The following is a 27,239-nucleotide window of genomic DNA, read 5'->3' as shown; positions in this document are numbered from 1 at the left end:
CTGATTGGCCTGTTTGCATGGCTTGTGCGTAGAGAAGGGATGGTTAATTTGCATGTTTCTCTTTTATTATATAGGACTAGAGGCCCGGTGCACAAAAACTTGTGTACTGGGGGGGGGGGGTCCCTCAGCCCGACCTGTGCCCTCTCGCAGTCTGGGACCCCTCGGGAGATAACGACCTGCTGGCTTAGGCCTGCTCCCGAGTGGCAGAGGGCAGGCCCAATCCCTAGGTGCAGCCCCTGGTCGGGCTCAGAGCAGGGCTGATTGGGGAGTTGGGGTGCCGCCCCGTCATGCACAGAGCAGGGCGGATCGGGAGGTTGCGATGCCACCCTCAGTCACGCTCAGGGTAGGGCCGATTGGGGGGTTGGGGCACCGCCCCTGTCACACTCAAGGCAGGGTCGATGGGGAGGTTGCGGCGCCACCCCCTGTCACGCACAGAGCAGGGCCGATCAGGGGGTTGGGGCACTGCCCCCTGTCGCTCAGAGAGCAGGGTCCATCAGGGGGGTTGGGGCTCCGTACCCTGTCACGCACAGAGCAGGGCCAATCAGGGGGTTGGGGCGCTGCCCCCTGTCACGCACAGAGCAGGGCCCATCAGGGGGTTGGGGCCCCATACCCTGTCACGCACAGAACAGGGTCAATCAGGGGGTTGGGGAGCTCCCCCCTGTCATGCACAGAGCAGGGCCCATCAGGGGGTTGGGGAGCTCCCCCCTGTCACAGAGTAGGGCCAATAGGGGAGTTGGGGCACCGCCTCCTGTCACACACAGAGCAGGGCGGATCAGGGGGTTGGGGCGCCGCCCTCTATCACCCACAGAGCAGGGCCAATCAGGGGGTTGGAGCACCGCCACTCTCACACTCAGGGCAGGGCTGATGGGGAGGTTATGGCTCTACACCGTCACACACAGAGCAGGGCCCGTGGGTGGTGGGGGGGTTGGGGCGCTGCACCCTGTCACACACAGAGCATGGCCGATCAGGGGGTTGGGGCGCCACACCCTGTCACACGCAGAGCCGCAGGGCGATCAGGGGGTTGGGGAGCTCCCCCCATCAGGCACAGAGGGGGGCCGATCAGGGGGTTGGAGCACCTTCCCCTGTCACAGAGCAGGGCAGATAGGGAGGTTGTGGTCCCGCCCCCTGTCACACACAGAGCCGCAGGGCGATCAGAGGGTTTGGGCACTGCCCCCGTCACGCTGATCCTGGTGCCAGGAGGCCTCTCGGCTCCGCTGTTCCCGGTGCTGGGAGGCATATTACCCTTTTACTATATAGAATAGAGGCCTGGTGCATGGGTGGGTGCTGGCTGGTTTGCCCGGAAGGGTGTCCCGGATCAGGGTGGGGGTCCCGCTGGGGTGCCTGGCCAGCCTGGGTGAGGGGCTGAGGGCTGTTTTCAGGCTGGCGGGTGCCTGAAGCTCCCAACTGCTCCTTTTTTTTTCTTTTTTTTAATTCTGGGCCAGCTTTAGCTCTGGCTCCAGCTCTGAGGCCTCTGCTGCTGAAAGCAGGTATCTGGTTTGTTTGGGTTCTATAATCAAAACACTGTATCAACTCCAGCTCTGAGATCCCGGCTGGCTGAAAGCAGGTTTCTGGGGTTTTGTTTAGCTTCTATATTTGTAACAATGTTTCAAACTGCAAGCTCAAAGGCCGGCAAGGCAGGCGGGGAACGTTGGTTTCCTCCGTCACTGAAGCAAGCAAGCCTCATGTTAGCTTCAAGCTACCTGGCTGCCAGCCGCCATCTTGGCTGGCAGTTAATTTGCATATTACCCTGATTAGCCAATGGGAAGGGTAGCGGACACACGGCTAATTACCATGTTTCTCTTTTATTAGATAGGACTAGAGGCTCGGTGCACAGATTCGTGCACCAGTGTGGTCCCTCAGCCTGGCCTGTGCCCTCTTGCAATCCAGGACTCCACAGGTGCAAGATCGGGGCAGGGGAGGGACTGTGGGAGGACTCCATGGTGTGTCTGGCCTGTCTCACCCAGTCCCGATCAGCCGGACCCCAGCAGCAAGCTAACCTACAGGTCAGAGCGTCTGCCCCCTGGTTGTCTGTGCATGTCATAGCTACCGGTTGAACAGTCACTTAGATATATATAGATATAGATATAGATATAGATATACACACACACACACACACACACACACACGTGTTTCTTATCTCCCTCTCCCTTCCTCTCTGAAATCAATAAAATACATATTTTTTAAAAAGAACAAATTCATAAAATAAAATGGGAAAAAAAGCAGGCGGAGGAAAGCCAGGAGAGACCTCTCAGCAGCAGGCTCACCCCCATCAAAGCGCCTGACTTGGTTATCAACACAGACTCATTTGGTCATTTGTGGAGCCAGATACACGTACACTTCATGACACTGTGTTGTGTCAGTCAATCTAGGCACAGTTATTCCCTTATGATGATTTCTACTCAAAAGATCAAGCATGAGATTCACTATTTCAAGAGAAGAATCTAAGACTCCAGAACTGAAACAGCATTGACAAGAGAGGATCAGTACAGAAACCTAGAGTAAACCATTTTCTAAAACACAGCAAAGTGCCACTGACTAGAGATAATAATACAAGACCATTTTCAATGAAGTGATCTCCCTTTCCACAGCACACGCCAAGGCCTGACCCACCCTCCACACTGACTATAAAGGCTCTCATCTACGCAAGCGTCCACAAGCCAGTCCCCTATGCTGTCGCTCTGAAAGGCACAGAATGGAGGGTAGGGTGCTACTTGTACTCTATGAAACTGTGTTATCCTAAACTTCCATCATTCACATTTAATTTTTTATTTCTCTCCTTTTAGCTGCCTCCTCTGCTCCCCATTATTTCACACACATAAAACTGTACTTTTTAAATGCATCTCCGGTTTGATGTCAAATAATCACATTTCAATCCCTCAGCAAACCAAGACACATTTAGTTCATTGTCTAAAACTTCTCTATATGGATTCTAAAATTAAATTTTACAAATTCTTAAAAGTCTTAATTAAATTCTCCAAATTGAAAGCATATATATGCATACTTAAAATGAGTGAATGGAAGGGAAAATACACGAGGCCGTTATCATTCAATGGAATATTAGGTGCATGGTTGAAAAGAGTAAGTGAGCCCTGGGTAGTGTTGCCAAGTGGTTAGAGTTGGCCTGAGCACGAAAGGGTCTCAAGTTCAATTCCCAGTCAAGGGCACATAGCTGGGTTTCATGTCTGACCCTTGGCCTCAGCCAGGGTGCATACAGGAGGCAACCAATCGATGTGTCTCTTTCACATAGATGTCTCTCTCTTTCTCCTCCTTCCTTCCACTCTCTAAAAATCAATGGGAAAAATATCCACAGGTGAGGATTAAAAAAATAATAAAAATAAGTGAGATCTATATGCATAGGCAACAAGTGAAAAAAGGAAATACTCATAACATGTATAGTTACAACAATAAAAACAAAAACATTTAACTTTGCTTCATATGTACACATACTTGCAATTTTTAAAAAATCTGGGCCCTGCCCTGACCAGTTTGCCTCACTGGATAAAGCGTCGGCCTGCGGACTCAGGAGTCCCAGGTTCGATTCCGGTCAGGGGCATGTACCTTGGTTGCGGGCACATCCCCTGTGGGGGGCGTGCAGGAGGCAGCTGATCAATGTTTCTCTCTCATCACTGTTTCTAACTCTCTATCCCTCTCTCCTCCTCTCTGTAAAAAATCAATAAAATATATTTTAAAAAAAATCTGGGCCCTAACCGGTTTGGCTCGGCGGATAGAGCATCAGCCTGCGGACTCAGGAGTCCCGGGTTCGATTCCAGTCGGGGGCATGTACCTTGGTTGCGGGCACATCCCCAGTAGGGGCGTGCAAGAGGCAGCTGATCGATGTTTCTCTCATCGATGTTTCTAACTCTCTATCCCTCTCCCCTCCTCTCTGTAAAAAAATCAATAAAATATATATTTTTAAAAAATCTGGAAGACCTAGGCAGCAAACAGATCTTTTTTTTTAAATTGATTTCAGAGAGGAAGAGTGAGGGAAAGATAGAAACTTCATTGATGAGAGAGAATCATTGATTGGCTGCCTTCTAAATGCCCCCTACTGGGGATTGAGCCCAGAAACTGGGCATGTGCCCTCACCTAGAATTGAACTGTGACCTCCTGGGTCATGGGTCAAAGCTCAACCACTGAAGCACACCTGCCAGGTTGTAATTTAAAATCCATGTTTTTTAAAAAACATGGATTCATAAATTTAAAACTTCCTTAGTAAAACTTACCAACATCTGAGCATCTAGAATTATGTATGTATTCCACTACGTATGTTTAAGCTAAAATTATCCTATGTGTAGGAATTTTCATTGGACATCTACAAATAGTCTAAATTTTAAGGCAGGTATTAACTTGCTAAGTGACATCTACCATTTAAATGGCCTTTTAACAATTATGATTTCAATTCCTCAAGAGAAAAACCCACAGGCAAGCGCTGACTCTGAACTGAAGAATGGGAAGTTCAAAAAAAGATGGAGTCATCCCACTTTCTTCCAGAGGGTGCCACACCACATTTCTGTAAGCAGTAACGTGAAAACCACAAACACAGAAACGGAAGAAAACACTAGGTCAGCGGTTCTCAACCTGTGGGTCGCGACCCCTTTGGTGGTCGAATGACCATTTCACAGGGGTCGCCTAAGACCATCGGAAAACACATATATAGTTACATATTGTTTTTGTGATTTATCACAATGCTTTAATTATGTTCAATTTGTAATGAAATTTGGGGTCACCACAACATGAGGAACTTTATTATATAAACGGTCACGGCATGAGGAAGGTTGAGAACCACTGCACTAGGGTAAGGTATGACTCTGGATCTTAGAGCCCTCTCTCTGGCCTCTCACCTCTCATTTCCAAGACAGATACCCTTCCTTCTAGCCCCTTTCCCAAACAAAACATTTCTCTAAGAAGCTCTACCCGCCCTGGCCAGTGTGGCTCAGTAGTAGAGCATTGTCCTGTGGACCAAAGGGTCCCGGGTTCAATTCTGGGCAAGGGCACATAGTTTGGTTGCAGGCTCCTCCCCGGCCCTGGCCCTGGCCCTGGTCGGGGCTCCAGCAGGAGGCAACCAATCAATGTGTTTCTCTCACATCGATGTTTCTCTCTGTCTTTCCCTCTATCACTCTCCCTAAAAATCAATGAAAAAATATCCTTGGGTGAGGATTAACAACAACAAAAAAAAGAACCTACCCGAAGAGTTGCTTTAGGTACCAAACTCTATGCTTTAGAAGCCTTCAAAAGCAATTTCCCAACCTCCAGATTACTGCCCAAATTAAACCAGACTCAATAATGGCCCAAAATTACTAATAGTATGCATGACAACTCTTCTTCACTTGTGGTATATTTGGTAAAAGTATTTACGGTAGCTACAAAAAGGGCTGTTTTGAGGATAGGTTGCTGTAAAATTTTAGTCACAGAATGGTTCGAAGATAGGAATAATTATTTTTTTAAAATGTTCAAAATATAATGCAGACTATGTTAAGTCATACAAGCCATACAACTACAAATCCCTTATGTTTTTACTGCTAGTGTCAATCTTCACACACAAACCCATAAGTGGCAAGATACTTGTTCTATTTAACACAAGCCAGAAATGCAGACAGGCCACTGTGATAGCACTGAGTCTAAATCATGGAAAATTTCACATTCTATAGTGCAATTCAAGCCTAAAGTGGGCAGAAAGTTACCAAATCTAACCATGTTTTTCTCACTCTCCACCTATCAAAAGAAGAACCAAAGTGTGGATACAAAAGCCCATAACCCGCCTGTACTTAGATAAGCAAAGTTTCAACTCCTGCTTATCCAGGGGTTCACTTCTGTAGTTACATTGTAACCGAGTGTCAGGCTCACAAAAAACCTTTACTTATTTACAAAGGTTATAACATAAATTGGCATTTTAATAGGAAATCATACCATTAAAAACAAAAATGTACTAAGCTTATAGATATGCTGTGAATTCTATTCAAACTGTCAAACTGTAACACTGTTACTCATCAAGGTTAAACTCTCTGAAACCAACTCTTCCTCACCGGACCACTAGAAAGTGCTGGAAACACAGTTGCCCAGGACCCAAACAGATGCAAGAAAATGATCCCCCGTAAGTACCGAGAACCGATGAGGGACACTACGGTTCATGACTGGTATACTACCAAAAGGTATTGCAACACTGACAGATCTGAATTTTGAAAATATTTATCACCACCTCTTGTCTATCTATAGCTGGAGTTGTTTCTTCAAACTAAGCAATTAACATTTAAAACAAAACAAAACAAACACACACACTAATCCAGCCCTGGCCAGGTGGCTCAGTTGATTGGAGAATCCTCCCATACACCAAAAGGTTACAGTTTCCATTCTGGGTGAGGGCACATACCTAGCTTGTGGATTCCATCCCTGGTCGGGGTGGATCACCTCCAACTGCCCCCCGTGCCAGTGTGCTTGCCCCCAACTGCCCCCCCCTGCTGGCCTGCTCGCCCCCAACTGCCCCCCCTGCTGGCCTGCTCGCCCCCACCTTCCCTCCCCACTGGCCTGCTCACCCCCAACTGACCCCCACTGACGGCCTGCTTGCCTCCAACTGGCCCCCCTGCTGGTCTGCTCACCCCCAACAGCCTGATCATCCACAACTGCCCTCCCCTCTTAGCCTCTAACCGCCTTTACCTCGGCCCCACCACCATGGCTTTGTCCAGAAGAATGTCCGAAGGTCTCCCAGTCTAATTAGCATATTATCCTTTTATTAGTACAGAGGCCCGGTGCACAGGTGGGAGCTGGCTGGTTTGCCCTGAGGGGTGTCCCAGATCAGGGTTGGGGGTTCCCTTGGGGCCTGGGGCAGCTGGGCGAGGGTCCTGTGGTGGTTTGCAGGCCAGCCACACCCCCATGGGGTGAGGGTCCTTGCTGGGGGTGTGTGGCCAGCCTGGGTGAGGGGCTGATGGCTGTTTGCAGGCTGGCCACGCCCCCCAGTGGGGACTCTTACTCCATGAGGGTGTGGCCAGCCTGAGTAAGGGGCTGAGGGCCATTTTCAGACTGGCCACAGCCTCTTAAGGTGGGAGTCCCCACTGGGGTGCCTGGCCAGCCTGGGTGAGGGGCTGAGGGCTGTTTTCAGGCTGGCCACGCCCCCCAGCAACCTAGGCCCCCAGCCCCTCCTTGAGCGGAGGCCAGGGCGGGCAGGAAGCCTGGGTCGCCCAATCCAGGCCCCCAGCCACTCCTTCAGCGGCTGCGGGAAGCTTGGCTTCCTCCGTCGCCCGGGGCAACCCAAGCCTCCTGCTCGCTCCAGCTCCATGGCTGCCGCCATCTTTGTTGGGTTAATTTGCATAGTTGCCCTGATCGGCTGGTGGGCATAGAGGGGACAATCTGCATGTTTCCATTTTATTAGTGTAGATAGAAGATAGATGGCCTGTAATTCCATTGAAGACTCAGTACAACTTCTTTTTGCCACATTCTTTGAACACCAAGCTGAGGTGGAGGACATGGAAAGCAATTCCTAAGCTTATCTAAGAGGATGTGAGTGTAAAATCTGCCTTCCAATGTTTAAGAGGCCTGAGATAGATAACTGATGTATGGCATACAAGTGCTACAGCAGTGGTTCTCAACCTTCCTGATGCCACGACCCTTTAATACAGTTCCTCATGTTGTGGTGACCCCCCAACCATAAAATTATTTTCGTTGCTACTTCATAACTGTCATTTTGCTACTGTTATGAATTGTAATGTAAATATCTGATATGCAGGATGTATTTTCATTGTTACAAATCGAACATAAAGCATAGTGATTAATCACAAAAACATTATGTAATTATATATGTTTTCCGATGGTCTTAGGCGACCCCTGTGAAAGAGTCGTTCGACCACCAAAGGGGTCGCGACCCACAGGTTGAGAACCGCTGCTCTACAGTCTGCCCTGGAGTTGGAGAGCCAGTTAATCAAGCTCCAGCTAGACCTGAAGACCATGGCTTCTGCCAACAATGAATATGTCTTATGCTTCATGGGAAATACCTGGATGAACAGAAGAGCAACACAGACCACCTACAACGCCAGCTAGGACATGGTAAGGAACTGGAAAGTCAGGCCCAGGAGGAGGGACCACTGGGAAAGCCTGCAGAAGCGTTAGGTAAATAGACCAACATCTGAAGACAGAGCAAGTCTTCCCACTGTAGTGGTCCCCAATCAGCTACTTACGAATCTTGATCCTCTCTACTTGACAAAAGACTGATCTCCTTCATTGATGTGTGTACAAATACACCTCTTTTGCACTTAAAAAAAATAATTAAAAAAACATGCCACTGAAGGTGGTCATTGCCTAAGTCCCAACCTCAAACTGTGAACTGAACAACCACATTTAACTGTAAAATCCAAGGCTTATTCAGATAAAAAAATACCGGTATTTTCTGATTTCCAAAGGATTAAGCCTAATCACTGAGATGAAATGTGTATCTACACATAACACAACAGAAACATTATTTCCTCGGTGTCTGCTGGAGGTGACTCATTTCTCGCTGAAGAAAGCACCCCAAGTCCAGCCTCCCACCAGCCTCACAGTCTGTCCAATGCGCTCCTCCCTCCAGCACTGCAAGTGCTTCTATCAGCCGTGGGCAAACTACGGCCCGTTTGAAATGAATAAAACTAAAAAAAAAAAAAGACCGTACCCTTTTATGTAATGATGTTTACTTTGAATTTATATCAGTTCACACAAACACTCCATCCATGCTTTTGTTCCGGCCCTCCGGTCCAGTTTAAGAACCCATTGTGGCCCTCGAGTCAAAAAGTTTGCCCACCCCTGTATCCTTGGCACAAGGATGCAGTTAGAATCTAACGGTCTCCTAGCAACCGTCCTAACAGGGCCGTAGCCTCACACACACACCCCCACCCCCCACCTCCAAGGGCGCCGGAACCGAGCGGTTCAAACAAGCGCCCCCTCTGGCACCCGAGCCTGCAGCCCGGCCGGGAGGGCCTCGGCCTCGCACAGCGGTCACAACCCACAGCCGCAGGCCCTCCAGGGGGCGGGAACCGGCCGCGCAGATCCCGCGGCCCCGGCAGCCTTTGTCCCCCTATTAGATCTATGTCTTATTTCTTCTGTGTACCCACCCCGAATCCGAACCCGAACCCTCCTGGGAGGCCCTGCTCTGGAACGTAGGAGACCGGCCTCCTCGCACTAGGCGGCCAACCGGGAAGGAAAACGCCCTCTCAGACCCGCCCTCGTCCGCCCCAAAGTCCCCACCCCAGACCCCCAGCCCGAGGCGGAGGAAAACCCGGGGAAGGGGCGGAGGGGGACGGGAAGGGGGAGGGGGCGAGGGAGTGGCGGAGGGGGAGGCGGAGGGGGAGGCGGCGGGGCGGCGAGAGAGGATGACGGGGGAGGGAGGGGGAGGCCGGGGAGGGGGACTGGGGAGGGGGCGGTCGAGAGAGAGTGGGGAGGGGTACTGGGGAGGGGGCGGGGAGCGGCGGAGGGGGAGGCGGGGGAGGGGAGTGGGGAGGCGGGGGAGGGGAGTGGGGAGGCGGCGGAGGGGGAGGCGGAGGGGGCGGGGGGAGGGGAGGGGGAGGTGGGGGAGGGGAAGGGGACGTGGGGGAGGGGAGGGGGAGGTGGGGGAGGGGAGTGAGGGACGCGAGCGCGGTCAGGCCCCCGGCGCGCGCAGCCCGAGGGTCGGCGGAGGCGCACCCCCCGCCCTGAGCCCGCCCCCGGCCCCGCGGCTGCAGCCGGGCTCACCTTGCGCCTGCGGGCCTCGGCCGTGCCGCCCCACACGAAGCACTGGTAGATGGCGCGCAGGTTCTGCTTCCAGTTGTCCACCTTGAAGCTGCTCAGGTGCGTGCAGCCCGGCGGCGCCACCACCAGCTCCGCGTCCATGGCCTCGCTCTCGGGCTCGGGCCGGGACACCATGGGGGGCAGGGCCCGGCCACGCGCGGGGGGCGGCGAAGGGGACGAGGACGACGCCAGCGCGGCGCGGGGCTGCTCGGCGGCCGGGCCAGCGGCGGGACGGGCGCGGGACAAAGGCGGGCCACGGGCCGGCGGACAAAGATGGTGCTGCGCGGCGGTGCTGGCGCGAGGCCACGGCGCCACCAGCGCAGGTCCAGCCGCCAGGCCCCGCCCCCGGCTCCCGGGACGGCGCAGCGGGAGGGGTGGGAGCCGAGAGGCACCGCCCCGCGCTCACGCCATTGGTCGTCCGCTGGCTCGCGTCACCAGCGGCAGCGGTGGTTGGTTGTCAGCGCCGTCCGTCTGGCTCGGGACCGCCTCCCGCTTCCGGTCTCCGGCCGCGAACTGGGGAGGAGGGGTGGCGCGGTCCCGGAACCGGCTCGCCCCGGCCGTGCTTTGCCGCAAACAGGCGGGGCGACGAGCTGGGCGGCGCGGGTCCCCGCAGCCTCGCTGAGCCGCGGGCGCGGCCCCTCAGCCCCCCCTGACGCCGGGCGCGCGGTGGGCCCTCCGAGGGTGGCGCGGCCGCCGCTGCGAGGAAGAGGCTGGTCCTCCCACGGGGCGCGCCGCCAGCCCGGCGCCATCCGGATAGACGGCGCGGCAGCCGCAGGGCTCCTCTCGCTTGTTCCAATAGCCACATTTTGAAAAATGAAAACGAATGACATTAAGTTGTAAAAACTCTCATCCAGTATAGCCAGTCTGTCATTTCAGCATGTGAGCAACATTGTAGATTTATTCAATAAAATACTTTACAGTCTTTAGACAAAAAGACTGTAAAACTACTATTTGACGCTTACAGCTGCATTTCCAGAGCCAGCGGCTCCCTGGACAGCAAGGCCTCATCAGACACCATGGCTGAACCGGGAGGGCTGGTTGGGAAAAGATCTTTAAAGACGATGTCATGTCTTCGGGGAGCAAAGGCCCAAAAGCTCTGGGACCTGACCTGACCCGCCAGGCGTTGCTGCGCCCCCGCCGGAGGCCCCAGCTCCCGCGCGTCCCAGCTCCCGCGCGTCCCAGCGTTCGGGTACCGGCCCGGTGGGAGCGGCAGGGTAACGGGGCCCCAGCTCCCGCGCGTCCCAGCGTTCGGGTACCGGCCGGCAGGGTAACGGTCTGAGGACCGGAATGGAGCGAGTGTGGTCGGAACGAATTGCCGAGAACACTGGCCTCTCGGCCTCGTCCCCTCTGCCTGCAACATGTTCTCTCCCAGACTCCGTGACACCCCCGCCCCCTCCTCCGGGGTCAGCAGACTCTGCCTGCGCCGTGAGGCCCTCAACCTTCCACCCTAATGAAAATCATACCCCTCCGGCTCCCCAAGTTCTCCATCCCCTTCCCTGCTTTTTCTCAAAAGAATGTATTATTATTCATTCCCTCTGTAGCATAAAAACTCCACGAGGGTAATGGTTTTTGTGTATTTTATTTACTTCTGTGCCCTCCCAGGCCCAGAGGAGTACTGGCTACATGCAAGTTGTCAAAATTATCTGTTGAATTAACCCAAACAAACTTTTTTGTTGTTGTTAATCCTCACCTGGGGATATTTTTTCCATTGCTCTTCAGACAGAATTGAAGGGGGGGGGGGAGAAAGAGAGAAACATCTATGTGAGAGAGACACATAGACTGGTTGCCTCCCACATGTGCCCAACCAGGGACAGAGCAAACCTGAAACCCAGGTATGTGCCCTTGACCAGGAATCTAACCCACAATCCTTCAGTGTGCAGGTCAACGCTCTAAGCATTGACCTACCAGCCAGGGCCCCAAACAAACTTTTAAGACCATTCTCAGAATAAAATGCTGGTTAAGTAAGGCACCCTATGGATATCCTATATAATAGGTAGACCAGAGACCAGAACCACCACGGCCCCTCGTCGAGGGGCGATCAGGCAGGCAGGCCAGCAGTTAGGGGTGATCAGGTAGGCAGATGGCCCCTTGCCAGGCTGGCCCCACCCGTTAGGAGTGATCAGGCAGAGTGGTTAGGGACGATCAGGCAGAGTGGTTAGGGGCGATCAGGTAGGCAGGCAAGTGGTTAGGGGTGAACAGGTAGGCAGACGGCCCCTTGCAGGGCTGGCCCCGTCCCCAGCAAAGAAAGAGGGAGACCCAGGCCAGCCAAGCCATCACACCCCACACCTGTTGCCTGCAGAGGGAGGCCTCAGGTGGCAGGGGAGTGTGGGGCAGTGCTGCACAGATGGCAAGCAGTGGCAGTGGCAGGGATGGCGCCAGTTGCCTGTAGCCGGGGGAAGGAAAGCCCTGGATAGGCCCTGATCTCAGGACAGGCCTAGGGGACCCTGATTGTGAGAGGGTACAGGCTGGGCTGAAGGACACCGTCCCTCCTGAGTGCACGAATTTCGTGCACGGGGCCTCTAGTATATATATTAGTAAAAGCCTAAGTGACCGTTACAACCGGTCGACCAAACAACCAGTCACTATGACGCACACTGACCACCAGGAGGCAGGTGCTCAAGGCAGGAGCTGTCCCCTGGTGGTCAGTGTGCTCCCCCAGTCAACCTCCCATGGTCTCTTCCCCCTCCTCCCCCCCGGGAGGTTGGCCAGCCAACCCATCAAACTGGGTGAGATGGCCCCAATTGGCCCTAATCACTGGCCAGGCTGAGGCACCCCACCTGTGCACGAATTTGTGCATCAGGCCTCTAGTGTTACAGAAATGAATATCAGTTTACTAAAATGTGAAATCACTAATAGTCAATAACTTAGCAATTACAAATTATATGTGATTCACCTCTATAAATATCATATGTAAGGAATATTCCAATATTACTGGGCTTACACATATGATTTGCTTTCAAGAATGTGTACTTAGAATTCAGGGCCCTAACATTCATAATAGCATATTTATCGATATGTGATTTAACAATGGGAGAATTGCTAAGTGCTCTACTAAAGCTTTAAATAATTATTTTAAAAGCTCTGTAATCATAATAGCCTTACACATAGATAAATCAAAACAATGTATCCTTCAGAAACAATTTCCAAAAGAGGCACAGACAAAGCTTTTTAGTACAGCCTTCTTTGTGGGGAGGGAGTTGAAAACACCTTAAATGACCATTAATAGGAGGATGGTTGAATAAAGTATGAAATTGCCATTCTAGGAAATACTATGCAATTGTTTTTAAAAATGAAGGATCTATAAGTACTAATGTGAGAAGTATATAAGTGAATAAAACAAATTGTAGAAAAATACAATGTGTTCACATTTATGAAAAATAATACTAAATACAGATACATATAAAGGGCTACAAGAAACAAACCCATTAAAGGTAAAGTTAGCCCTAACCGGTTTGGCTCAGTGGATAGAGTGTTGGCCTGCAGACTGAAAGGTCCCAGGTTCGATTCCGGTCAAGGGCATGTACCTTGGTTGCGGACACATACCCAGTTTGGGATGTGCAGGAGGCAGCTGATTGATATTTCTCTCTCATCGATGTTTCTAACTCTCTATCCCTCTCCCTTCCTCTCTGTAAAAAATCAATAAAATATTTTAAAAAAATAAAATAAAAGTAAAGTTCATCTATATATCTATATCTATACTAATAAAAGACAAACGTGCAAATTGACCATACCTTCACTAGGCCTTAAGCCACGCCCACCAGCCAATCAGAGCGACTATATGCAAATTAACCCAACCAAGATGGCGGCTGGCAGCGATGGAGCTGGAGCAAGCAGGAAGCTTGGTTGCCCCAATGATGGAGGAAGCCAAGCTTCCCACCAGCCGCGGCCAGCTCTGAGCTCCACTCAAAGCAACAAAGTTTCAATTATAGAAGATAAATCCCAGATACCTGCTTTCAGCCAGCCGTGGACACAGAGCTGAAGTGAGCAGGAGGCTTGGGTTGCCCCTGGCGATGGAGGAAGCCAAGCTTCCCTCCTGCCCACCCTGGCCAGCTCTGAGCTCCTCTCAACGCTACAAAGTTTCAATTATAGAAGGTAAATAAATCCTAGAATGAAAGAAAAAAAGGAGAGGCTGGGAGCTTCTGTCGCCAGGGGGCTTGGCCAGCCTGAAAACGACCCTCAGCCCCTCACCCAGGCTGGCCAAACCTCCATGGGGTGAGGGTCCCCGGGGAGGGGAGGGCTTGACCAGCCTGAAAACAGCCATCAGCCCCTCACCCAGGCTGGCCAGGCACCCCAGCAGGACCCCACCCTGATCCGGGACATCCTTCAGGGCAAACCAGCCGGCCCCCACCCGTGCACCAGGCCTCTATCCTATATAATAAAAGGGTAATATGCAAATTGACCCTAACAGCATTACAACTGGGAATGACTGGTCACTATGACACACACTGAACACCAGGGGGCAGACGCTCAATGCAGGAGCTGCCCCCAGGTGGTCAGTGCGCTCCCACAGGGGGAGCTCTGCTCAGCCACAAGCCAGGCTGATGGCTGCCAGTACAACGGTGGTGGGGGGGGCCTCTCCCGCCTCCTCAGCAGCGCTAAGGATGTCCTACTGCAGCTTAAGCCTGCTCCGCACTGGCAAGTGGACATCCCCTGAGAGCTCCCGGGCTGCCAGAGGGATGTCTGACTGCCAGCTTAGGCCCAATCCCTCAGAGAGCAGGCCTAAGCCAGCAGGTGGTCATTCCCCGAGGCAGGGGTCCTCAAACTACGGCCTGCGGGCCACATGCTAATACAAATATTGTATTTGTTCCCATTTTGTTTTTTTACTTCAAAATAAGATATGTGCAGTGTGCATAGGAATTTGTTCATAGTTTTTTTTTTAAACTATAGTCCGGCCCTCCAACGGTCTGAGGGACAGTGAACTGGCCCCCTGTTTAAAAAGTTTGAGGACCCCTGCCCCGAGGGGTCCCAGACTGCGAGAGGGCACAGGCTGGGCTGAGGGAACCCCTTGAGTACACAAATTTTTGTGCACCGGGCCTCTAGTCTACATATAAAAGCCTAAGTGACCAAACAACCAAACCAGTTGGTGGGCTGCTATGATGCACATTGACCACCAGGGGGCAGATGCTCCATGCAGGAGCTGCCCCCTGGTGATCAGTGCACTCCCACAGCCAACCTCCCACGGTCCCTCCCTGATTGGGGACTCTCCCCACAACTGGCCAGCCCTGATGGCCCCGATCAGGACTAGGCAAGATGCCCCAATCGGCCCCGATTGCCAGCCAGGCCTAGGGACCCCACCCATGCATGAATTCGTGCACCGAGCCTCTAGTTTATAATGTTTGAATATTTTCACAATGAGAATCATATGATTTTTTTACTTGAAAAATCACCAAAACTTAAAAGGAAATGATAAAAATGTCAAGATACAAGGGAGTGTAAAGAAACTAAGGCCCAGGGAAAGGGAACTTGCTCAAGTTCATATGTACACTCACACTGTTCCACAACATCCAGAACACCGAAGGCCAAAACTCCATTTATTCATCCCTCCATAAACCCAATTAGTGCTGAATTAGAGCCTGGCTTCCCTGCTCACTATCTGTGCAACCTTGGTCAGATTCCTTCATTTTCTCAGCCTGTTTACTTATCTCTTCTCTTTTATTGAATTTATTGGGGTGACACTGGGTCACAAAACTATAAAGGTTTCGCTATTCACTGTCTGTGGCTGTGTCTGCTGGGCCTAGGGGTGTGTGAGAGGGGACAGGCTGTGTACCAGCATTAGCTTCCTAAAGCTCTGAGCAGGAGGAAGATAATAAAAGTCCAAGACTTCCTGAGAGCAGCATCCAGCTGTCAGTTACTCCGCACCCCACCCCTAAGTTGCTTAGACTTTCTCAAGAGTCTTACGGAGAAAGGCTGTAGAATGGGTCCGAGCTGTGCACACCCCTTTTCCTTGGATCATGCTTGGTAGGGCAGGGCAATCTGGTTGGTGGGATGGGGCTATTGGGCCCCCTACTTGGGAGCACCATAGTCGGGCAGTCAGTGGAGAGAATGTGGCCCTCCTGCAGAGCCGTAGCCCTCAGTCTCTGCTAGCCTCCAACCCTTCTCTGCCTGAGAAGCACCCACAGGTTCAGGTTGGGTGCAGCCAGCTGTCCCCACTGCAGGAGCAAGCTTGGCAGGACGAAGCCACTAGGACTTGGGCAAATAAATCAAGAAAGCCTTGCTTTGGGCTGGCAGGGGCTGGGCCATGGGAGGGGAAGAGCTGCATTCCTCCCCGAGCTACACAGCTGTGCTGTCAGAGACACACATCAAGGCCCAGGCTTCTAGCGATGCTCCCTTCTCCCCGTGGAGCTGAGCCAAGTGGAACTTGGAAGAACAGATCAAGCCAGCCCTTGAGCAAACTGTGGTCTGTCAAGTCAATTCATAAGGAAAATATGTTATTATTTTACTTTCACTTGTTCCTTCACCAATGTACTTTCCTTCTTTATGTAGATCTGTGTCTCTGACCTGTATCATTTTCTCTCTGAAGAAATTTTTTATAAAGTATACTTTTATTGATTTCAGAGAGGAAGGGAGAGGGAGAAAGGTAGAAACATCAATGATGAGAATCATTGGTCTGCTACCTCCTGCACGCCTCACAGTGGGGATGGAGCCTGCAACCCAGGCATGTGCCCTGACTGGGAATCAAACCGAGACCTCCTGGTTCGTGGGTTAACGCTTAACCACTGTTTTTAGCCCTAGCCAGCTTGGCTCAGTGAATAGAGTTCCAACCTATGGCATGAAGGGTTCGATTCCGGTCAAGGGCACATGCCCAGATGTGGGCTCGATCCCCAGTAGTGGGTGTGCAGGAGGCAGCTGATCAATGTCTCTCTCTCATCATTGACGTTTTTTTTTTTGTTTTTTTTTTAAATATATTTTATTGATTTTTTACAGAGAGGAAGGGAGAGAGATAGTTAGAAACATCGATGAGAGAGAAACATCGATCAGCTGCCTCCTGCACATCTCCCACTGGGGATATGCCCGCAACCCAGGTACATGCCCTTGACCGGAACCGAACCCGGGACCCCTCAGTCCGCAGGCCGATGCTCTATCCACTGAGCCAAACCGGTTTCGGCAATCATTGACGTTTTTATCTCTCTCTCTCCCTTTCCCTTCCTCGCTGAAATCAATAAGAACATTTAATATATATAATATATATCTAGTGTGTGTATATATATATATATATATATATATATATATATATATATATTAGAGGCTCAGTGCACGACATTCATGCATTGGGGGGTGTGGGGGGTTCCTCAGCCCAACCTGCACCCTCTCCAATCTGGGAGCCCTCTACAATCCAGGAGTTTCTGTCTGTCTTTTCAATTATATGAGTGAATTGTCTGAGACCCCAACTCAGTTTGGTTTGTTGCTCACAGAATAATAGAGGCATTTATTTTTCCTTTACTTCATTGGTGGAGATTTCCTGGAAGTTTTAGGATATCTTCCCTTTAATTTTTCCTAGACACTCTGATTTTACTTATGTCTCTCACCTTTGCTTTCCCTCCATCCCCCACCACAACAGTAACTTGTTCCAGGCTCACTTTTGCTCCTAGAGATCCCTCTGCTACCAGAACTATGATTCCCAGCATTCCTGGTGCTCCCCGCGCTCTGGGCTTCCCTTCCACTGGGAGCAACCGAGAGAGCAACGTCCCCTCAAGCCTCTGGCTCTTCCGCTCTGCTCTCCACCCAGCAGCTTGGGGATAGCAACCGAGGGAGCCACGTCCCCCCAAGCCTCTGGCTCTCCTGATCTGCTCTCCGCCAGGTGCCTGTGTATGCAAATTAACCTACCATCTTTGTTGGATTAATTTGCATACTCACTCCTGATTGGCTGGTGAACACAGCAGAGGGATGGTCAATTTACATGTTTCTCTTTTATTGTTATATATATATGTTTTTATTGATTTTTAGAGAGGAAGGGAGAGGGACAGAGAGATAGAAATATTGATGAGAGAGAAACATCATTAATTGGCTGCCTCCTGCACACCCTCTACCAGGGATTGGGGATCAAGCCTGAAGCCCAGGCATATGCCCTGACTGAGAATCAAACCAGCGACCTTTTGGTTCATGGGTCGATGCTCAACCACTGAGCCACAAGGTCTGAATGAGAATTTGTAACAGTTGTTTTAAGGCAAGTCTACTGGCAACAAATTCCTTTCATTTTTGCCTGAGAAGTCTTTATTGCTCCTTCAATTTTGAAGGATAATTTTTCAGGGCACAGAATTCTAGGCTGGTAGGCTTGTTTTCCCCTCTCAAAACTGTAAATATTTCACTCCATTATGTTCAGTCAGATGTAGTTCTTACCTTTAGGTAAGTTGTTTTCTTCTTTTGGCTTCAATATGTTTTTTCCCTCTGATTTTCTGAAGTTTAACTATGGTATTCCTAGGAATCATGTGTCTGTGGGCTTCTTTTGTGGGGTTACATTCCCTTACTTGGTGTGCTCTGAGATTCCTGGATCTGTGATTTGGTGTCTCAGATGAATTTGGAAACATTCTCAATCATTACTGCCTCACACATTGCTTCTGGGTTTTCCCTTCTGCCATTCCCATTACACGTGACACACATTGTAGTTGTTCCACAGTTCTTGGATACTCTGCTCTGTCTTTGTGCTTTTCAGTTTTGGAAATTTCTATGGTCGTATTTTCAAGCTCAGAGATTCCTCCCTCAGCCATGCCTAGTTGACTAATGAGCCCATCAAAGTTTTTTTCTTTTCTCATATAGTGTTTTTATTTATTTATTTTTGTTATTTCTTTTTTTTTCTCGTATAGTGTTTTTAAATCACTATAATTTTGTTTTTACTCTTTCCTACATTTTCCATCTCTGCTTATATTATCCATCTGTTCTTGCATTTACATACTCTTTCCTTAAAGTCCTTAGCATATTAATCATAGTTTTTAATAATTACTGGTCTGCCCGCCGGTGTGGCTCAGTGGTTGAGCATCGACCTATGAACCAGGAGGTCACAGTTCGATTCCTGGTCAGGGCACATGCCCAGGTTGTGGGCTCAACCCCCAGTGTGGGGTGTGCTGGAGGCAGCTAATCAATGACTGTTATCACTGGTATTTCTTTTTTTTTAAATATATTTTATTGATTTTTTTACAGAGAGGAAGGGAGAGGGATAGAGAGTTAGAAACATCGATGAGAGAGAAACATCAATCAGCTGCCTCCTGCACATCCCCTACTGGGGATGTGCCTGCAACCAAGGTCCATGCCCTTGACTGGAATCGAACCTGGGACTCTTCAGTCCGCAGGCCGACGTTCTATCCAGTGAGCCAAACCGGTTAGGGCAGGAGTGGGCAACCTTTTTGTGATTGCGTGCCAAAACCAGCAAAATCTCTGACTCAAAATTCTGCTGCTTGCCAACCCTAATTTTTTGAGAACATGTTACGCCTACGTGATATCTCTTAAGGTGTACGTATGTGAAGAACCTTGAAGAAATAATAAAATTCATTCAAGCGACAAAAACACAGTATATGATGATGAAAAATACATTTATGTTTTAATGTATACATGTACACCGATAGTCCGAGAGAAAACTTTATTACTCCGTTTGATATTATCAGTGGGACTTTTGCTGCTGCATCACTGATGACAGAGATTTTACATCAGGTTTATATTTCAAGACCTTCAGAGATATGCACGAGCTACTGCTTTCATCCGTCAGGCTACTCCTATTACGAGACTTAACAATATTCATCACTGAGAACAAAGATTCACAAGTGTATGTGGATGAAACCAAAACACTGGTCGGATCTAGGAAGGCAGGGAGAGTTAAGGCAGAGGCATAGAAATTGCTCTTCCCCTCTCTCGTCAATCCATGTCTATGGTCTTTAAGATAACTTGTTATGTAAAATTATTTATTTATCTAAGATGCACCTACACTGAATTTATCTGAAAAATAAAAAAGTCGATATTAAGAAAAAAGTTGGGGAGGTTGGGGGTTAAAGGGGGGGATGAGGACACATTTGTAATACCTTAACTAATAATAATAAAAAAAAAATCAAAAAAGAAAAAAGTGGTAAATGGAAGATTATAAGAGAGGGTTTCGCGTGCCAGCAAAAGTTACTGGCGTTCCATGTTTGGCATGCGTGCTAGGGGTTGCCCACCCCTGGGTTAGGGCATTATCACTAGTATTTCTATCTCTCTCCCTCTCCCTTCCTCTCTGAGATCAATCGAAATATATCATTTTAAAAATAAAAGTTACTAGTCTGATAATTCCAACTTCCCTGTCATATCTGACTCTGGTTTTGATGCTGTTCAGTCTTTTCAAACTGTATGTTTTTGCCCTTCAATATGCCTGGTCATGTTTTGTTGAAGGCAGACATGATACTCGTTCAGAAGAACTGCAGTCCAGAGGCCTGTAGTTATGTAGGGCAAGGCAAGCATTATATCCTTCCACGACTGGGCCCGAGTCTTTTGGTGAGACTATGCCCCGGACTGAGAACTTCCCCAGGGCTTCTCAGCCTTTGTTTGTTGTTTTCCTCCTCTTAGGTGGGTCAGGATGGCTAGAAAGAGGGGAGTTAGGTAGGTCCCTGTCCCTAGGTAGCTTAGGCTCTGGTAACAGTTTCCCTGAGGGGAGGCCTCAGCAAGAACAGGACGCGCTGACATATTTCAAAATCATTACTGTCCCACTCCCCCTACCAGGAGCACAGGGGATTTTTCTCCAGCATTCACTGTGAGGGCCTCCTAGAGCTCTGGGGTAAGACTCACAACAGTGTGGGCCCCTTCTGATTGGGTTCCTCTGGCGTGTTGAACTCTCAGACTGTCCACACTCAGCCTCCAGCAGTTTGTCGATTACAGTCCAGGTTTTCCTACCCCAGGCTTCTGCTCCCGTCAGTTGTGATTCTGTGCATCCGCCTGCCTCTCCATTGGCGGGGGCGGAGACAGCAGTTTTCCATTTGACCTCAACTGATGGATCTACAAAGAGTTGATTGTTGTTGTTGTTAATCCTCACCTGAGGATATTTTTTTCCATCCATTTTTTTAGAGAGAGAGGAAAGGAGGGAGGAAAGGAGGGGAGAAAGAGAGCGAGAGAGTGAAAGAGAGAGAGGAGAGTGAAAGAGAGAGAGGAGAGAGTGAAAGAGAGAGAGGAGAGTGAAAGAGAGAGAGGAGAGAGTGAAAGAGAGAGAGGAGAGAGTGAAAGAGAGCAGAGAAACATAGCTGTGAGAGAGACACACTGGTGGTTGCCGCCCACAGACACTTCGACCTGCAATCCAGGTACGTGTCCTTGATCAGGAATCGAACCCGAGACCCTTGGATGCACAGGCCGCTGCTCTAACCACTGATGACACTGGCCAGGGCAAGAGTTGGTTGACTTTTCAGTTTGTTCTGCTTTTTACTTATGATGATGAAAGGGCAGCTTCTAAGCTCCTCACATGCTGCATAGGAGACTGAAGTCCCGACACCGTTCTTTACATAAGAAGTTAGCCACTAGTCATATGGCTGCTTCCCTGTGTGTGATGAGCAAATTTTCTCTTGTTGCTTTTAAGTTTTGTTTGTCTGTCAATAGTTTTACTCTGATGTATCTGTTTGTGTTTATCCTACTCGGGAGTTTATTGAGTTTCTTGGATCTGTATATTAATGTTTGTGTTATGCCTGAATATACCCGGAAGATGTCCCCAGTCCCCAGAACCTATTAGTAGTATATGTTATCTTACTTATATGGTAAAAGGGACTTTGCAAATGTGATTTAAGATCTGATGAAAGGGCAACTCCTAAGCTCCTTGCATGCTGCATAGGAGACTGGAAGTCCCAACACCGTTCTTTGTGGTAAGAAGTTAGCCACTAATCATATGGCTGCTTCCCTGTGTGTGATGAGTAAATTTTTTCTTGTTGCTTTTAAGTTTCATTGAACTTTTGTGTTGTTGTTTTAGACTCTTTCATTTATTTCCACTCTGGTCTTCATTATTTCCTTCCTTCTACTCACTTTGAGCTTTGTTCGCTGTTGTGGGAGCACTCGCTCCTCAAACCCGCACATACTTCTGAATCCTGCTCACAGCGCCAAGTGTCAGAGCAAGTTCCTCCTTGAACCCTGCTCACTGTACTATTGTTGGAAGCACTCCCTGCTCCATCCTGCCTACTGGTCCAAGTGTGGGAGCACAGGCCCTGATCCTGCCCTACTACACCAACGGTTGGGTCCAAGCCTCTCTGCCAGGGGCTGGACCTTCTGGGACGCCAGGTAGTAGACGGAGAAGCCGTGAGAGGTCATGGATATATACTAGTAAGAGAGTCTATTGTAGGAACCAGTGACCATGTATCCCAAGTAGCCATTAGACAAAGCAGTTCTCCAAAGTAAAGCCCCATACAGTAGGTAGCTGCACACCAGCTAGGTAACAGTACATCTTTCCTACATAGCAGCAGCCTCCAACCTAGGAGCTATTATCTGAGGAGCTGTGCTGCCTCTGGACCCACAGCCTCTCATAGTTGCTGCATCTGAGCTCACAGCCTCAATCGCCTTAGTAACAAACTTTAATGCTACTTAGACAAAGAGGCTTTCTGCCAAATAATGACATCAATCATTTGGGTTATAGAAGGGCTCTGAGTAATGACATCACGTAGCAACGCCCAGCTTCCTCTCCCTAGCAACTAGCCTCCTTGGAGTTTCTTCAGCCCAGGAACACAACTTGCTTTATAGCCAAGTGGAAACATTTTACACTTTAACCAAATGTCTGTGAAGCGTTTTCCCGTGCCTCATCTCATTTGATCCTCACAGAAGTCCTGGAGTAGGTAGATAGGAGATTCAGGGGAATCCAGTTTTCTTTTCATTAGCTGGAAAACGGAGATTTAAGAAGCTTAGAAACTTGACCCGACTGAAAAGAAGTAAGAAATGGTGGACCTTGCAAATGACTTCAGGTTTTCTCACTGCGCAGAATATAGTCAAACACTGCTGCAGCTAAATATTTTACCCTTTGTTCTCCCTGTGTGATCTACAATAATAATGTGCTTCGTGTTGATATTTACTGCCGTGTTGCTGACAATTACCTGAAAGAGAAGTTGGGGTGCTTCACTGGGCTGGAAAAAGTTTAGCTACCTCAGAAAGGTCTAATTAAGCAAGTTTATTCTATATCTATAAAAAGCTAAGTCAACACGCGCATGCGCAATACATATTAAATTCTCACTGGAGCCAATCGCACGCACGTGTTTCGATCTGTCATTGTCAATCGTGAATTTGGTTGACACTCAGCAACAGTTTCTGGGCTGGCCATGGGGTCTCGGCTGCGATTTGGTGGGCTGTCGCCCCGGGGTGGTGGTGGGGCCTGTGTCCCAATTGGGGGAAGCCGAGTGTTGCTTTGTTGGCCAGGTCTGCGCTGCCATTTCTCTGTAAATGGCACATGTGCATCATGGCAGCTCCTGTGTTGAGCATCTGCCCCCTTGTGTTCATTATGCATCATAGTGACCGGTCGGACAGTGGGAAGGACACTTAGCATATTAGCCTTTTATGTCTATGGCTATTCTCCACACTGCTATTTGCCTTTTACTTTCTTAATGGCATCTTTCCATGTCTTAAATTTAATAACACCAATTTATCAATTTATCAGCCTTTCTCTTTAGTACTTTTTGTCTCTTCATAAGAATATTTACCTATCTCATGGTCACAATATTCCTGCTGTTATTTTCTAGAATTGTACCTTTTACATTTAGGTCTATAATGCATCTCAAATTGATTTTTTTGTGTTTGAGGTAGGAGTCAAGGTTCTTCTCCCTTCCCCCAACTGATATTCTATAGATCTAGCACTACTTATTTAAATAAAAAACGTTTAAATCCTGTCCGGCCTATGTGACTCCGTGGTTGAGCACCAACTCATGAACCAAGAGGTTCCTTGTGCCCTGGCTGGTTTGGCTCAGTGGATAGAGTGTCGGCCTGCACACTGAAGGGTCCCAGGTTCCATTCCAGTCAAGGGTACATGCCTGGGTTGCGGCCTCGATCCCCCCAGATGGGGGCGTGCAGAAAGAAGCCAATCAATTATTCTCTCTCATCATTGATGTTTCTATCTCTCTCTCCCTCTCCCTTCCTCTCTGAAATCAATTTTAAAAATATATTTTTAAAAACCTTTAGGACAGAGGACCCCATACGCTCTCTCTCCCAGGAGCACAGCTGTGCCTTTCCCTTAACTTCCCTTCCCACTCCTCCTCCCTCTCAGGATCCCAGGCAGGTTACCATTAGCTTCCCAACTCCGAAGCTCCAAGGGCCCGCCCATCACGTTTCCTAAGCCCATTTCTCCTAGGAATTACTTCCTCTGCCTCTGTGGTTCACCAAATAAATGTTCTCTTACAGTTTGGATCTTGGCTCTGAATTCTTTCCTAATAAAAACCCAAGTACCGAGCTTGCTGAACCCAGGTTTGGTCAGACCCCACAGGTCAGACACCTGGTACCATTCCTGCTGCCTACAACAAAATAACATAATAAAAATAACACCCAGAGGGTTTGTAGTCTCTGCTCTGGTGCATTGGTTGTGTCCTGAGGTGTCCAGAGAAAGGGGAGCACCCTGACCTTCCAAAAGCATGTTATCATCGCTCCATTAAGGTAAAGACTGACTTTTGTCAGGGAAGATTCTAGCCTGGGACAGGACTACCTCCCATAAACTGCTTTTAGTTAAAATTTTTTAATTTCAGACCATGCTTGTGATTATTTTAGGTCTCTGTGTTTGCAAGGCCACAGTGCAGGCCTTCCTTGAACTTGTCAGGTTAGCATTTGGCCCCTTTTCATCCACAGGCCAATTAAACAAGGACGGGGGTGGGGTAAGGAAGCCTAGGCGAGGCAGCTTGGTCAGAGAAGGGGGTTTTCCAGGATGAACTGTCCCTGCCCATTCCTCCCCTTGAGAGGTCCCTTAAGCTTAGGAGATGCATGCATGTGGGGGATGAAGAGGGAGAGAGGCAGGTGAAGAGCAGGGGCGAGTGCTTCAGGAGGAGAGTGCATGCTGGGGCCTTCATTTCCAGACGTGTTAAAGGCTGGCCATGTAGGGCGGCCTTAGGGGAGTTTCTTAATAGAATATGCATGAGCTTCATGCAGATGTTTCAAAGTGCGATTTATTTCCTTAACTTCGTCTGCCTTTGGGTGTGGTTGGCAAAGGGCACTAACTGAGTTCTGCTATCGTCTCCCGAGGAAGGTGATTGAAGCTGTTTATTCTCGTTGGGAAAAGTACAAGCCATTTACTCTTTTTTAAAAAAATAATGTTTTACTGATTTCAGAGAGAGGGAGAGTTAGGAACATCAGTGACAAGAGAGAATCACCCATCAGCTGCCTCCTGCATGCCCCCTACTAGGGATTGAGCCTGCAACCCAGGCATGCCACATGTTGCTTACCCATTCATTCAGTGATGAACCTTTGGGTTGTTTGTACCTGTTTTCACGATGAATGGTGCTGCTATGGACATTTGTGTGCAAGGTTTTGTGTGGATGTATGTTTTCAGCTTCCTTCGGAGTACATACCTAGGAGTGGAATTGCTGAGTAGTAAGTTAGCTCCATGTTTAATTGCTCAGTGGTTGAGTGTCTATCTATGAATCAGGAGGTCATGGTTCGACTAAGGTTCCATTCCTGGGCAGAGCACATGCTTGGGTAGCAGGCTTGATCCCCAGTGTGGGGCGTGCAGGAGGCAGATCTCCAGTGTGGGGCATGCAGGAGGCAGCTGATCAATGATTTTCTCTCATCATTGATGTTTCTGTCTCTCTTTCCCTATCCATTACTCTCTGAAATCAATAAAAATGTACCTTAAAAAATAAAAAAAAAAGTAAAAAAGCTTTCGCTTTTTGCCTGGCTGGTGTGGCTCAGTGATTGAGCGTTGACCCAGGAACCAGGAAATCACGGTTCCATTCCTGGTCAAGGCAAAGCCAAGTTGTGGGCTTGATCCCCAGTAGAGGGCATGCAGGAGGCAGCTGATCAATGCTTCTTTCTCATTATTGATGTTTCTATCTCTCTCCCTTTTCCTTCCTCTCTGAAATCAATAACAATATATTTTTAAAAAATTAAAAGCTTTCACTTTTGGACTTATGGTCAAGAGGGCAGCATAGGTAAACATGGAAATCTCCTTCTCCTGCAACCACATCAAGATTATAATTATAGCCCTAGCCAGTTTGCTTAGTGTATAGAGTGTCAACATGCAAACTGAAGGGTTGCAAGATTGATTCTGGTCAAGGGCACGTACCTTGGTTGCAGGCTTAATCCTGGACATGGTTGGAGTGCCTGCAGGAGGCAACCAATTGATGTTTCTCTGTGTCTCTCCCTCTCCCTTCCACTCTCTCTAAAAATCAATGGAAAAATATCCTCTGGTGAATATTAACAACAACAACAACAAAAATTACAACTACAGAACAATCATTCAGAGGGTCTGACATCAGGCTGAATGGAAGCTCTACAACTAGGGCTTTAAAGAAGCAGCCATGTCAAGACGGGTAGGAGGGGCGGAGACACAGAACACGCTGGCCTCACACCCCCCTGTGACAGGTACAGGTGGGGAGGGATAACTTGGCTGCAGAAGTCCTCCCTGAAGAACTGGGAGGCTCCCCAGCCCAAGGCTCTGTTGTAGGCAGTTAGACAGACAGTGAGCAGAGCACGGACGATGGGCCAGGTACAGAAAGTCACCAGGATGGAAAGCCGCACATGGGAGAGATGAGCTGGGTGCCGAGGATCCCAGGCCCTTCCTGGGGGCCTCTGCAGGGAGGGCACCCTGTTCCCTCGGGGCCCACCTCCCTCACCTCAGTGGCACACACCTGGCCCGTGGGGGCAGGAGTAGGGAGCACTGACCAAGGGGCCCAGAGGGCTGGGCTGGGAACCGAGCGAACAGCGTGTTTAATTGCTTTCCGCAGCTCTGCATAGCCCTTCCCAGACCAGAAAACGAGAGGGCCAGGGCTCACCAACGCGGAAGAGCAACGATGAAGTGGTTTCCCTGCGGCCGGCTTCTCAGAGCCTTCAATGCGCAAACGTGGCAGCACGTGGCCCAGGAGACACGCAGGGTCGGAGAGCTAAGCTGGCGGGCAGGAGGGGAAAGCTAGGGCCGGAGAGGACGTGGAGCCTGCGGCCTTCCCTCCTTCCATCCATCCATCCCTGAACGATGTGGAGTTCACTTCAGCGGAGGCTGCAGTGCTGGTCTGCGCCGACTGCTGCTCAGTGGCCTGCAAGGTCATATTCAAGAAAAAGAAGTCAGAGCAACATTGAGCTCAGCTGCATTCACTTGGAAGAAAAGAGTTTCAATTTAAATGAACTTTTTGTTTATTGGCAAATCAGTGTCACCGGCAGCAAGCCAGAAACTGTGACTTACTCCCTGTCGGGAAACAGCCCCGGGCCATGACAACAACCAGTGCGAGGACTGGGCCCAGATGGCAGGGCGACTTCTCTCCAGTCCGCACAACATCACCCCCAAGACGAGCACAGGTTTCACTGCCTGGTGTTCAGGAGCTTGAGAGCAGATTTGTGTGTGTGTGTTCTAATAAAACTTTATTTACAATAACAGATGGGCTGGATTTGGTTCCCTGGTTGTAGTGTGTCAA

The 27,239-nt window shown here is 49.5% G+C and overlaps 2 protein-coding genes across 2 annotated transcripts in view; one reads left to right on the top strand and one right to left on the bottom strand.

The window, feature by feature from the left end:
• The window catches only part of USP22 (ubiquitin specific peptidase 22), an 82,521-nt gene extending 72,507 nt beyond the window's left edge, over positions 1 to 10,014 (bottom strand). Inside the window, exon 1 of the mRNA XM_081110740.1 lies at positions 9,688 to 10,014. Coding sequence (XP_080966866.1) covers positions 9,688 to 9,858 — 171 coding nt within the window. The 5' untranslated portion in view covers positions 9,859 to 10,014. The remainder of the gene's footprint in view (positions 1 to 9,687) is intronic.
• Positions 9,570 to 27,239, top strand: part of DHRS7B (dehydrogenase/reductase 7B) — an 87,579-nt gene continuing 69,909 nt past the window's right edge. Inside the window, exon 1 of the mRNA XM_081110741.1 lies at positions 9,570 to 9,783. Within this exon, the coding sequence (XP_080966867.1) occupies positions 9,737 to 9,783 (47 nt within the window). The 5' untranslated portion in view covers positions 9,570 to 9,736. The remainder of the gene's footprint in view (positions 9,784 to 27,239) is intronic.

The sequence above is a fragment of the Myotis nattereri genome, assembly GCF_964212035.1.
Source record: "Myotis nattereri genome assembly, chromosome: 16".
NCBI classification, from domain to species: domain Eukaryota; kingdom Metazoa; phylum Chordata; class Mammalia; order Chiroptera; family Vespertilionidae; genus Myotis; species Myotis nattereri.
The sequence above is the reverse complement of the archived record's forward strand: the minus strand, read 5'-3'. Positions and strand labels throughout refer to the sequence as shown.